This window comes from Narcine bancroftii, chromosome 1, assembly GCF_036971445.1.
Source record: "Narcine bancroftii isolate sNarBan1 chromosome 1, sNarBan1.hap1, whole genome shotgun sequence".
NCBI classification, from domain to species: domain Eukaryota; kingdom Metazoa; phylum Chordata; class Chondrichthyes; order Torpediniformes; family Narcinidae; genus Narcine; species Narcine bancroftii.
Genome location: NC_091469.1, coordinates 481,706,895 through 481,721,472, shown reverse-complemented (window position 1 = coordinate 481,721,472; position 14,578 = coordinate 481,706,895). Strand labels below are relative to the sequence as shown.

Sequence of the window (14,578 nt, the reverse complement as noted above, 5' to 3'; positions counted from 1 at the left end):
CTTCTTGCTTGCTAGTTGATGCCGTTTCTTATTTGACTACTGGCTCCAACCTCCTGTCAAGTGTTGTCGGTCTGCCTTGCTGGCTGAACTCACAATCAAACAGTTCTTTGAGTGGAGATGTTTGCATGAGGTCATTAGCCTGATGAGACTACTTATTCATCTTGGGTTCTTCACACTGATATCTGGCTTCTGCTGGTTCCTGGGAATTGTAAATGAATTTTGTATCTTACTTGACATTTTAAGAGAGCTGCTGCTCACTGAATTGTCTCTGTGGATATGCACACAAGCTTTAGATTGAAATGAATATTGTATTAGTTTGTCATGTTGTTAGATTAAACATCTCAAGGAAAGGGGATGTAATGATAGAGTGCCAGTGATCCTCCTGAACACTAGAGGGAGTTGGAGATGAGTTGATTGGCAGCTTTGATTGGATTCAAGATGGATGCCTCCACACAGAATTGAGTTGATAGCTAATAAAGATAGCTGTTTAAAGGAACCCAAGTTTCTTTATTACAATAAAAGAAAATTACATCTGCATATCTAATAATGATAGTCTAACATTCTAAGTTAAGACCAGAGGTAAGAATAAATTTGATTATTGTTTGAATGATAAAAAGCTCATATAATAAGAAAGCTGATCACAACTCATTTTAAGTTTAAATCTCAGAAATTAAGCTTTTACTTCAATTGTTAGTTGTGAAAAATTTAATTTAGCATATTTTCTTCCCTATTCCTATTTCTGACAACATATTACCTGTTTCCTCCTTCCTCATTGACCTCATTTGTTCCTTTGTGATTTTCAACCTTAGTATGCATATTCCTATAGACTTTAATCCTTCATAATAGTCTAGAAAAGTGAAAACTCAGATTTAAATCATATGTACTGTGAAGTATTTCTGGATTAAACAGAATCTCAATCGACTTTCAAAAGTTCATTAACACAAAATATTAATTAGTTCTCCCTCCAAAGATACCACAGGATCTGCTGAGTCTGTTGAGACCAGCATTATTTCAGATTCAGCTTTAATATCACTTTTATTAGCTTAATTGTTATTCTGTAAAAGAATATTGATTAACACATCTAGTTCTTTTAAACTTTAAAAGTCACAAGCACCATTAAATTATTTGCAGACGACTCTTTGGTTTACCTTCCAATTAAGCCAGCTGATGACGAGGATGCTCTCCAAAAAGATCTTGATAGCATGGAAGAATGGTCACAAAAATGGGGTATGCAGTTCATTCCTTCCAAATGTGAAGCCATGTGTGTCATCAGGAAGAGAAATCCAGGAAAAACATCATACAAAATCATGGGTATCACTCTTGATGAAATCAATCAGGCCAAATACTTTGGTATCCAAATCCAGAACGACTTCCATTGGAATGATCAGACGTATCATACAACAGTGAAGGCTGCAGGAGTCCTAAATTTTCTGAGACGCAATTTCCATCATTGTTCAACTTCTGTCAAGGAGAAGTTGGACCTTACATCTGTCAGACTACATTTGGAATACGTAGTAGCTGGTACACCAACAAACACACTACTACCATGAAATAAGTCTAGAGATGGACAGCTCAATTTGTCACAAATACATATGAAAAAGAACCGAGTATTACAAAGCTCTTGGATTCATTAAAGTGGAGTTCTCTCTAAGACAAAGATGAAGCACACCACCTGACCTGTTTTTACAATATCCTAAACTGCCAGCTCAATACATACTACCAATTTTACACGGAACCCAAGCCTGCTAGAAACAGACAAGGGCACGCAACCCAATTTATTGTGCCATCTTCCAAGACAGACGTGTACAGCAATTCATTCTCTCCCTATACAATTAAGGCATGGAATAATCTTCACTCTACCATACTCACACAACCATACCCAATTAAATTTAAAGACCGTTCTTCAAAAATTGCCTCCATAAGCACACCTCCCCCTACCTCCACCTTCAGTTTAAATTGAATATTTTGAAGGATCAAGAGCCAAGAACTTGTTCTTTGGGACATTGTTGAGGTTGCTTTATTTATAAATCTCTTGATATCAAAGCACAGTAAACATGATGGTAAAGCTGTACTATTGCCATCAAATCTTTACTGGATCTCTGGCATTGTATCTAAATTAAAAATGACAAATTTTGGAATTACTCAGCCGGTCTGGCTGCATCTGTGCGAAAAAAAAGTCAAAATAATTTGTCAGAACTGGAAAGGAGATAAAGAGAAGCTTGTGAAGCTTTTTGAAAAGGTAGAAGCCCGTCCAATGGATGCCCACTGATATAAACAGACTGCAGCAATCATGGGATAGACTAAACTGGGAGTGCTGAGCAGACTCATTTGCCCATTTATTGAGACAGAGGTTGGCTGCTCTTCCTGTGTTTCCATGCTCCCCTGTTACAGCTTTTTCTGTGATCCTCTCCCACATGTTCATTTCGATGTGAAAAATTCAGGTTATCAGGATCTGGGAAGGATTTCGTTCCTGTCTCCCAGGTGCTGAGTGGACTAATCTTGCAAATATGTATGTTGAATGTATTTGTTTATTTCAACAATTTTCAGTTACATACTCTCATGAAGTGCATGACGTAGACTTGGACTGCTGCATACACATTTGCAATTTCTTCAGGAGTATTCTGTTGGAATGATACTCTATCCAGTGGTTCTCAACCTTTTTCTTTCTACTCACATTACCACTTTAAGTATTCCCTATGCCATAGGTGATCTGTGACTACTCAGGGATTACTTAAGGTGGGATGTGGGTGGAAAGAAAAAGTTTGAAAATCACTGTTTTAATCATACCTAATTGACTTGTTTTGTGCATGGTTTCATAACTCCAAAGGAAATGGGCCAATGACAATTTTTCTCAAACAAAATATTTCAGTAACAATTGGGTCTATAGCAGTGATACTTAACCTTTCCACTCATGTGCCATCTTAAACAATCCCTTACCAATCGGAGCACTGATGGCATAGGGATTATTTAAAGTGGTATGTGAGTGGGAAGAAAAGGGTGAGAACAACTGCTCTATACTGATCTGTGATACTCAAATTGGTCTACATTGTAAGAATAAATATCATGGTGTGGCGGCGCACTCTCTTGAGGCGAACCAGCCCTGCTTGCACTGCCGTGTGGCGGGGCGGCCATGAGAAGATGGCGCTGTCAGGGGTTATCCCTTGCCTTGTGCTTCCAGCCCAGCGTGTGCCTCGGGAGGCTGTTATGATGTCACTGTGCACGCAGTGGCCGAGCTCACGCTGCCCTTAAAGGGCCACGTGCGGGATTTGAATAAAACAGTCGTTGAATGCATTCATTGTAGTGGCTATGAGTTTCTTCACTGTAGCTAACGCTACATTGGTGACCTCAATGAGCCCAGAAGTCTTTCTGGTCTCGCAACATGGATCCCGCCGAGATCAATGCTGCTGCTATCAAACTGCCCCCCTTCTGGACCCATTGCCCATGTATGTGGTTCAGGAAGATGGAAGTGCAGTTTTGCCTCAGGAACATTTCCGCAGATGCCATGATGTTTTACCATGTCGTGAGCGTGCTGGATGAGGAGACTGCGGCCAGAGTGGACAATCTTATCCACAACCCACCAGCCGAGGGTAAATACCCTGCTCTCAAGAATCTTCTGGGCCCATTCGGTCTCTCCCTACAACAGCGGGCCTCCAGACTCCTGCATTTGGACGGGTTAGGAGACCGAACGACATCGGCCATCATAGATGAGATGCTGGCGCTGGTGGAAGATCACAAGCCCTGCTTATTGTTTCGCCAGATCTTCCTGGAGCAGATGCCCAAGGACATTCAGCTCCTGCTGGCAGACGAGGACTTCACGGACCCACAGCAAGTTGCAGCCCAAGCGGACACCCTCTGGTGCACAAAGAGAGAGAACGAAGCCGCCCTTAGCCAGGTCACTTGTCTAGGAACCAGCCAACTGCACCACCCCCCCACCCCCAAGCACAAGCAAGAGGAGCACCATCCCACTGGTGCTTTTACCATCAATACTGGGGGGCACAAGCTCATAAGTGCAGACAACAGTGTACCTAACAGGGAAACAACCCGGCCAGCCACCGTTGATGGCTGCGACGGCTGGTCACGTGAACAGCCTCCTGCATGTAACCAATAAGTCCACCAGCTGGCGGTTCCTGGTGGACACCAGAGCAGAGCTGAGCATCTTTCCCCCAACTGCCCTCGAGACATGCACCCGAGGTTGTGGACTCACCCTGCGGGCAGCCAACGGTTCTACCATCAAAACCTTCGGCACCTGCAGGGCGCAGATCCAGATCAGGAAAGATAAATTCCGCTGGAGGTTCTTGCTGGCCTCAGTGGGTATCACACTGTTGGGGGTCGACTTCCTCAGAGCACACGGTTTTCTTGTTGACATGAAGGGCAAAAGACTGGTCAACGCTCACACGTTTCACTCAGTTTGCCTAGATGTCACGGACGCCTGCAAGCCTGAAATCGCCGCCATCACCGCTCCCAGGGACAAGTATTCCAGCATACTCAATGAGATCCCCTCCATTCTACACCATTAGTTCAACGCCACCTTGCCCTAGCACAGGCTATACAACCACATCTCCACTCATGGCCCCCTGCTGCACGCCAAGGCCCGATGACTTTCGGGACTGTTATCTAGACCAATATGTCGAGGAACCAACTTGGGGGCAGGCCATTTTAGATTGGGTATTATGCAATGATAAGGGGCTAATCAACAATCTTGTTGTACGAGGCCCTTTGGGTAGGAGCGATCACAATATGATCGAATTCTCACTCGACATGGAGAGTGATGAAATTAAAACCGAGACTAAGGTCCTGAATTTAAATAAAGGGAATTATGATAGTATGAGACGGGAGTTGAGTAAGATTGATTGGGTGGTGTTTATGGGGGAGTTGACTGTGGATAGACAATGGAAAGCATTCACAGATCTAATGGAGAAATTGCAAAAATCGTTTATACCGGTTTGGCATAAAAATAAACCAAAAAAGGTGACTCAACCGTGGATAACAAGGGAAATTAGAGACAACATTAGGTCCAAAGAGGGAGCATATCAATTGGCCACAAAAAGTACCTCAACCGTAGACTGGGAGCAGTTCAAGATGCACCAAAGGAGGACAAAGGGATTAATCAAGAGAGCAAAAATAAATTACAAAAGTAAGCTTGCGGCAAATATAAAAACCGACTGCAAAAGCTTTTATAAATATGTCAAGAGGAAAAAATTGGTGAAATCCAGAGTAGGTCCTTTGCAGTCGGAATCAGGGGAATATATAATGGGGAATAAGGAAATGGCAGACCAATTAAATTCTTACTTTAGTTCTGTTTTTACAAGAGAGGATACAAATAACCTCCCAAGGATGTTGGGAAACATAGAGACTAATGCAAGGGAGGAACTGAAAGAAATCAGTATCTCTAAGGACATGGTCTTGGGGAAATTGATGGGATTGAAGGCAGATAAATCCAAAGGGCCTGATAATCTACATCCTAGGGTACTTAAGGAAGTGGCTATTCAGATAGCAGATGCTTTAAGAATTATTTTCCAGAACTCGATAGACTCAGGATCAGTACCCATGGATTGGAGGGTAGCTAATGTTACCCCACTATTTAAAAAGGGGGGTAGAGAAAAAGCGGGGAATTATAGGCCGGTGAGCCTTACATCAGTAGTGGGCAAAATGATGGAATCGATTATTAAGGATGTAATAGCGGAGCATATGACTAGCAGAAAAGGGATCGGACGGAGTCAACATGGATTTACAAAAGGTAAATCGTGCTTGACAAATCTATTGGAATTCTTTGAGATGGTGACAGGTAAAATAGATGGGGGAGAGCCAGTGGATGTGGTGTACCTGGACTTCCAAAAGGCCTTCGATAAGGTCCCACATAAACGACTGACTTCCAAAATCAAGGCTCATGGGATTGGGGGAAAAGTATTGATGTGGATTGAGTACTGGCTGGCAGGTAGAAGACAGAGAGTTGGGATAAATGGCTCGTTTTCTGAGTGGCAGATGGTGACCAGTGGGGTGCCACAGGGATCTGTACTGGGACCCCAGCTGTTCATAATTTACATTAATGATCTGGATGAGGGGATTGGATGTAATATCTCTAAATTTGCAGATGACACTAAGCTAGGAGGTGTGTGCACGGAAGAGGGGGTCAGGAAGCTCCAATGTGATTTGGATAAATTGAGGGACTGGGCAGATACATGGCAAATGCACTACAATGTGGATAAATGTGAGGTTATCCACTTTGGTAATACAAACCGGAGGGCAGATTACTATTTGAATGGCAATAGATTAAGAGATGGGGAAGTGCAGAGAGACCTAGGGGTACTTGTACACCAGTCTCTGAAGGCGAGCATGCAGGTACAGCAGGCGGTTAAAAAGGCAAATGGTATGTTGGCCTTCATATCAAGAGGGTTTGAGTATAGGAACAAGGATACCTTACTGCAGCTGTACAGGGCCTTGGTGAGATCCCACCTGGAGTATTGTGTGCAGTTTTGGTCACCTTATCTAAGGAAGGATGTTCTTGCAATGGAGGGAGTGCAGAGGCGATTCACCAGGCTGATACCTGGAATGGCAGGAATGACTTATGAGGAAAGATTGCGCAAATTGGGATTGTACTCGCTGGAGTTTAGAAGATTGAGAGGGGATCTCATAGAGACATCTAAAATTCTGGCAGGACTGGACAGAATGGATGCAGATGGGATGTTTCCAATGACGGGAAAATCCAGAACCCAGGGCCATGGTTTGAGGATAATAGGCAAACCATTTAGGACCGAGATGAGGAGGAATTTCTTTACCCAGAGGGTGGTGAATCTGTGGAATTCATTGCCACAGAGGGCAGTGGAGGCAGGTTCATTAAATATATTTAAGAGGGAATTAGATCTATTTCTTCAGTATAAGGGTATTAAAGGTTACGGAGAGAAGGCGGGGACGGGGTACTGAACTCGTTGAATGGTGGAGCAGGCTCGAAGGGTCGAATGACCTACTCCTGCTCCTATCTTCTATGTTTCTATGTTTCTATGTCCAAGAAGCTGCAGTTAGCCAAGGAGAAGTTCTCTCACCTGCAAGAGTTGGGTATTGTCCACTGCTCAGACAGCCCTTGGGCATCCCCTCTTCACATAGTCCCCAAACCTTCCGGAGGCTGCAGACCCTGCGGGGATTATAAACGCCTGAACGATGTGACCACGCCGGACAGATACCCAATTCCAAACATGCAGGACTTTACGGCCAACCTCCATGGTGCCCAGGTCTTCTCAAAAGTCTACCTGGTGCGGGGCTATCATCAGAACTCAGTCCATCCCGAAGACATTGGTAGGACGGCGATAATCACCCCCTTCAGGCTTAAGAACGTGGCCCAGACTTTTCAGCTCCTCATGGACGCAGTGGGTAGGGACCTGGACTTTGTTTATTTACCTCGACGCTATCCTTATCGCCAGTCACGACCATGAGGAGCACAAGGCCCATCTCTGCACCCTGTTTGCCCGCCTGGCGGAATTCGGTCTCACTGTCAAAGTGGCCAAGTGCCAGTTCGGCAAGCAGACACTGCAGTTCCTGGGGCACTCCATCTCGGCAGCAGGCACCGCCTCAGCGCCAGAGGAAGTCGAGGCCATCCAGCAGTTCCCCAAACCAACCACCCTCAAGGGCCTGCAAGAATTCGTAGGTGTGTTGAACTTTTATCATTGTTGCATCCCCGGCCACTGTTCATGTTGATCACCTCAGAAGATAAAGTTCTGGGAGCACACTTGGACCTCTCACAGCCGGTTCAAATGGCCAGGCCCAAATGCCGAGGCCGTCCGCCCAAACGGCGGGATGCGTAAGCCAGTTCTGGGGCGTTTGTGTGGCGGTGCACTCCCTCGTGGTGAACCACCTCTTCTTGTGCCGCTGCATGGAGGGGAAGCCATGAGAAGATGGCGCCATCAGGGGTTATCCCTTGTCTTGTGCTTCTGCCACGCACGCGGTAGCCGATCTCATGCTGCCCTTTAAGGGGCATGCGCGGGATTTGAATAAAACAGTCGTTGAGTGCATTCAACGTGGTGGCTATGAGTTTCTTCACTGTAGCTACCACTACAATGGAGAGTATTTATGGCAAATCAATATATAGCAATTAATAAAATGCCACTAAAAATTTGAAGTATTGTTGACAAATTTTATGGTTAGAAAATAAATTTCTAGTTTATTCTGGTCGGGATTAACTTACTGGTATTTTGGAAGCACTTGATTAGAAAATCATCTTTTAAATAGTTATGGTATTATTCAAAAGTTCTCATAACATTTCTATTTCATTCACTTACATTTGCAGAACCACCTGCAACTATTTTGAAGAAATCCACAACACAAACGGAATATACAGGAATTGTGGGAGAGAAGGTGGTCCTCGTTTGTGAAGTATCTCGGAGTACCGTAGAAGGGACATGGTATAAAAAAGGCCAGAAGGTGAAGCTGAATAAAACTGTAAATGTTGAATCAGAAGGTACCATACGAAGATTAGTCTTTCATAATGCAAAAACTGGAGATTCTGGGGCTTATATATTTAAAACCAAAGAGGATGAGATCACCATCAATGTTGCTGTTAAAGGTAAGGCAAGTGAAAAAGCATTGCGAAGTTAGAGATGACAGTAATTTCAATCAGCATTAGCCCAAGATATGAAATGTTTGTTCATAACATCTTTAATTGTAGTAGTATTATTATTATTGTCAGACAGTTTGATATAGAAGTCAACAATGTATCTCCTTTGCACTGTTAACAGTCACTGAAAGAAGAATGAGCCTGCAGATTTACTCAGAATAATCTTGACAATTTTTCATGCTTAACAGTAAAATTGTTCTTGCTCACAGGACAGTCAAATTAGATTATGTTATAAGAAATGGGCACAGATGTAGGCATTTGGGCTTCAATCATGCTCTGCTATTCATCAAGATTGTTGTCCATGTCTCTTGATACCCAGAAATCTATCAATCTCTTATTTAAAGGAACTCAACGACTAGACCAGTGGTTCTCAACCTTTTACTTTCCACTCACATACTACTTTAAATAGTCCCTATGCCATTGGTGCTCTGTGATATGTAAGGAATTGCTTAAGGTGGTATGTGAATGGGAAGGGAAGGTTGAGAATCACTGCTCTAGCCCAATTGTTACTGAAATATTTTGCTTGATAAAAATTGTCATTGGCCCATTTCCTTTGGAGTTATGAAACCGTGCACATAACGAGTCAATTAGGTATGATTAAAATAGTGGTTTTCAAACTTTTTCTTTCCACCCACATACCACCTTAAGCAATCACAGAACACTTATGGCATAGGGAATACTTAAAGTGGTACGTGAGTGGAAAGTAAAAGGTTGGGAACCACTGCACTACTTCGCCATGTATTCCAGCCACAGTTGCAACACATGATTTCTCTTAATTATTTTATATTTTCATAAAATATTTATGTAACTTTGTCTTGTAGATGAATAGCAGGCCATCTGAAGATGTCCTGCTATTTATGGGTATTGAATTGAATAGTTATTGTTAATAGTTCATTGCTCATTTTAGAATTTGGAAAATTCTGTTAAGTTCTTCTTGAATGGCAATTGTGATGGAATATTTGGAGATGTTTTTGAGAGATAAATTGGTAAAATTAGAGAAGGTTACATACATACACACACTTTAAAGCAGATCTTATTTGAAATACTGAAGAATTCATGTTCAGTGACTTTACAGAAACTATGGAGAATGCTATGCACATTTCACAAGTAGGTGCCAATTTAAATGATGTCATGAAATGATTATTGTCTTGGAAGATCATCCAGAGTTAGGTCATCTGTGTTGGATCTTTTTGCAAGGTTTTTGACCTCTCTGCAAAATGTTTACTCAGAGGTCATTGAGAGATTTGTTTACCCAAAACAACAAGGTGGCAGGAGGAACTGGTAAGGAAAAAATAATGCTTAACTAAGCATAATGGTCAGAAGAACATTTAATTATATGACCGATAGCGAGACTGCTGTGGTGTAGTGCCGGGACCTCTGTTGTTTGTTGTTATTTTAATGACTCGGATGGCAATATAGCTAACTCGATTAGTAAATTTACAGATGACACCAAAATTGATGCAGCGAGCAGTGAGGACAAATATCTATATTTACAAGACATTGATGAGACCACACTTAGAGCACTGTGTGTAGTTCTGGTTACTCAGCTATTGGAAGGGCTTGAATTTTAGGTAGATGTCAGATAGGCTGGATTTTTATTCAAGAACACGGAAGGTTGATATTTATAAAATCATGAGGGGGATAGATAAAGTGAATGGCCAGAGTTTTCTTTTCCCCAGGGGAGACGATTGTAAAACTGAGGTTTAAAGTGAGGTGGAGAGATTTAAGATAAACCAAAGAGGCAAATATTTTATTCAAAGGCTGGTCAGCATCTGGAACAAGATGCCAGAGAAAACTATAGGATCGAGTACAATTTAAATGTTCAAAATATATTTGGACAAATAGCTGATTAGGAAGGGTTTAGAGGAAATGGACCAAATGCAGGCAAAATGACTAGCCCAGAATGTCAGCTTGGTTGGCACAGATGAGTTGAGGAGAAGGCCCCGTTGGGTGCTGTGTGACTCCATGATTCAACGACTGTCACACATGTGGTTCAGGCTGTACTAATGAAAAGAAAATAAATTGAGCTAAAATATCAGTTGGATATTTAGAGAAGAAAATATTAAAGGAGATATGTAAGGCAAATTCTTTTTAAACAATGTTGTAGTGACCATGTAACTGGGTGCAGGAGGTGGTAGTTTGTTGGTGGAAACAGATATGATAGTAACACTTAAATAGGCACAGGAACATTTATGGAATAGAGTAGGGGTGGGCAACCTTTACCATGCATGGACTGGATGGTGTGTCAGTGGTTGAACAGCAGGCCACACTAATGATACCTACCATAAATGAAATAAGAAAATAAATAAACAGAATAAATAAATGAAATGAATACGATGATGCATTTCAGATCAGGGAAGGCATCTTCAAATCTGGAAATGCACCAAAAATCATGAGTTAGTCATTAAAATGGCACAGTAAAATATAAACCATAAAAGTCAAAAAGGAGAAAAATTAGTCGCAATGGAAGCAAAATAACTAACCTGAAAACAGACAGCAGTAAAAGGGGGAGAATGTCACGGAGGAGAGGGTGAGCCTCACACAAAGAAAGGGTGGGGCTTTCACTCAGAGAGAGGGGTGTGTTACAGAGAGATGATGAGCCACATGCAGAGAGGGAAAGTGACAGAGAGAAAGATGGTAAAACACAGGATTCTGTTGACACTGGTTAAATGAATAACACGCTGAGAAACTCAGCAGGATAAACAGTGTCTTTATCTTTCTTTCTTTGGCTTGGCTTCGCGGACGAAGATTTATGGAGGGGGTAAAAGTCCACGTCAGCTGCAGGCTCGTTTGTGGCTGACAAGTCCGATGCGGGACAGGCAGACACGGTTGCAGCGGCTGCAGGGGAAAATTGGTTGGTTGGGGTTGGGTGTTGGGTTTTTCCTCCTTTGCCTTTTGTCAGTGAGGTGGGCTCTGCGGTCTTCTTCAAAGGAGGTTGCTGCCCGCCAAACTGTGAGGCGCCAAGATGCACGGTTTGAGGCGATATCAGCCCACTGGCGGTGGTCAATGTGGCAGGCACCAAGAGATTTCTTTAGGCAGTCCTTGTACCTTTTCTTTGGTGCACCTCTGTCACGGTGGCCAGTGGATAGCTCGCCATATAACACGATCTTGGGAAGGCGATGGTCCTCCATTCTGGAGACGTGACCCATCCAGCGCAGCTGGATCTTCAGCAGCGTGGACTCGATGCTGTCGACCTCTGCCATCTCGAGTGCTTCGACGTTAGGGATGAAAGCGCTCCAATAGATGTTGAGGATGGAGCGGAGACAACGCTGGTGGAAGCGTTCTAGGAGCCGTAGGTGATGCCGGTAGAGGACCCATGATTCGGAGCCGAACAGGAGTGTGGGTATGACAACGGCTCTGTATACGCCTATCTTTGTGAGGTTTTTCAGTTGGTTGTTTTTCCAGACTCTTTTGTGTAGTCTTCCAAAGGCGCTATTTGCCTTGGCGAGTCTGTTGTCTATCTCATTGTCGATCCTTGCATCTGATGAAATGGTGCAGCCGAGATAGGTAAACTGGTTGACCGTTTTGAGTTTTGTGTGCCCGATGGAGATGTTGGGGGGCTGGTAGTCATGGTGGGGAGCTGGCTGATGGAGGACCTCAGTTTTCTTCAGGCTGACTTCCAGGCCAAACATTTTGGCAGTTTCCGCAAAGCAGGACGTCAAGCGCTGAAGAGCTGGCTCTGAATGGGCAACTAAAGCGGCATCGTCTGCAAAGAGTAGTTCACGGACAAGTTTCTCTTGTGTCTTGGTGTGAGCTTGCAGGCGCCTCAGATTGAAGAGACTGCCATCCGTGCGGTACCGGATGTAAACAGCGTCTTTATATAGCAAAGGTAAAGATACATCACCAAGGTTTTGGGCTTGAGCCCTTCATCAAGGTGTGGGGGATGTTACGAACCCAGAGGACCCCAAAACCCAGCAGCAATAGATATTCACCGAGACAGATTGTTACTTAAACAAAAGTTGCTTCTAATTATTTTAAACCATGAAAACAGGATCACACTTTAACATATCACTATTAACTTAACTAACCTAATTTAGCCCCCTTCTAATTCTAAGCACATGTAATGAGTATGTAAGTTCAGAAAAGTTCTTTGATTTACAGTCCAATCTCACTTCTCATTCCTCCAAGTTTACTGGTTGTAGGCAATTCTTATAATGTGCACAGAATTTAACATTTATGAAGTTCACCAGGCTTTGATGCTTGAAAGGTAAATGGTTACTGCTCAGGAAGATTCTTGTTGGTTTTCAGAGAGAGATTTGTTGTTCCTGGACACAAACTGATCCCTTTTCATCAGCCACATCAATGTCTTGTGGAAGAAACTTGCCCCATCAGGGTTTTCCAGATGATAACCTCTTTCTTTCAGGTCACCACAGAGTGCCTCTTTGTTTCTCTTATTTCAAGTGAAACATTAGGCAGCCAGTCCTCTCCTCTTGCAAAAACCACATAACCCTCTTAGAACAGCAAGCTGCACTCCCAGACAGACTGCAGCTCCGAATTACTCCTCTGATCTCTTTCATCTGTTGCTTTTCAAAACAACAATCCATTAGTGAAGTCTCTTTGGCACTCCCCAAAGTTTTTGCAAAGTTCCCCAGGAACTTTGTCCTGTCTGGCTTGAGCAGAGCTCCAGAATTTTAAATGAGATCTATTCTGAAGTGTGTATGCGACCTACAAAGACCTCCTAAAAAGATATCTATATTATACAACATAATCTGTCACAGGGAACATGAGAGATTTCTGAACAAAAGAGGGGCGGGGGGGGGGGGTGGTGAGGGTGGGAGATGATATGTGGAGAGGGGGTGTGGAAACACGACAGGATGGGGGGAGGAATCCAGGCTAGGTGGAGAGAAAGGAAGTAGGAACTGGAATAACTAGTTAAAGGGGGGAGAGGGGGGAAAAAACAAACGTATTAATGAAATGCAGTGAACTCAATGTTCGTGCCTTGGGGTTGGAGGGTACACAGACAAAAAATGAGGTGTTGTTCCTCCAGTCTGCGGGTGGTCAGGGTGGGGTGTGTGAAAGACCATGGAGAGACATGCGAGTTTGAGAGTGTGACTCAGAATTGAAATGGTTGGCTATGGGGAGCTTACTTTTGTTGTGGACGGAGAAGAAGTGCTGGGCGAAGGGATCTCCTAATTTGTGACCGGTCTTTCCGATGTAGAGAAGGCCATCGACGTGCACTGGATGCAGTAAATGAGTTCTTTGGAGGGATAAGTGAAGTGTTGCTTCACCTAAAAGTTCTGTTTGGGACCTCGGACCGTGGTGAGTGAGGAGGTGTGGGTGGGTGATGGGTGGGGAGAGAAGAGTGCACGCACAAGGAAGTCACAGAGGGAGTGGTCCCTACAAAAGACTGAGAGAGGAGGAGTAGGAAAAATGTGTCTGGTGGTGGGGTCCTGTAGTAAGCGCTGGAAATTCCAGCGGATAACATGTTGGATGCGGAGGCTGGTAGGGTGGTAGGTGAGGACGAGGGGGATTCTGTGTTTATTGTTTCTAGGAGTGGGTGGGCTAGGGCAGATAAGTGGGGAATGGAGAAGATGTGGATTAGGGCTGAGTTAATAGCGGTGGAGGAGAAGCCATGTTTGTGGAAGAAGGCAGACATTTCAGAAACTCTGGACTGGAAGACCTCATCTTGAGAGCAGATGCGGTGGAGACCGAGAAATTGAGAAAAGGGGAATGGAGTCCTTTCAGGGGGCAGGATGTGAGGATGTGTAGTCCAGGTAGTTGAGGGAGTTAGATGATTTGTAATAAATGTCAGTGGAGATTCTGTCTCCTGAGCTGAAGACTGAGATCCAGAAAAGGGAAAGTGTCATCAGACCAGTTGACTTTGAGGTCCAGGTGGAAATTGGCTGCAAAATTGATGAAATTGACAAGCTTATTGGAGGTGCATGAGTCCACCCCGATGTATTCACCAATGTACTGGAGGAAGAATTGGGGGTCTTGACTGTAGGCTTGTAGCATGTTTTGCTCCACAAAACC

The 14,578-nt window shown here is 43.7% G+C and overlaps 1 protein-coding gene across 13 annotated transcripts in view; it reads left to right on the top strand.

The window, feature by feature from the left end:
- Positions 1–14,578, top strand: part of LOC138751919 (obscurin-like) — a 755,203-nt gene that overhangs the window by 59,018 nt on the left and 681,607 nt on the right. For all 13 annotated transcript variants that reach the window (XM_069914884.1, XM_069914878.1, XM_069914879.1 and 10 more), the window contains exon 6: positions 8,279–8,554. In XM_069914884.1, the coding sequence (XP_069770985.1) occupies positions 8,279–8,554 (276 nt within the window). The remainder of the gene's footprint in view (positions 1–8,278; positions 8,555–14,578) is intronic.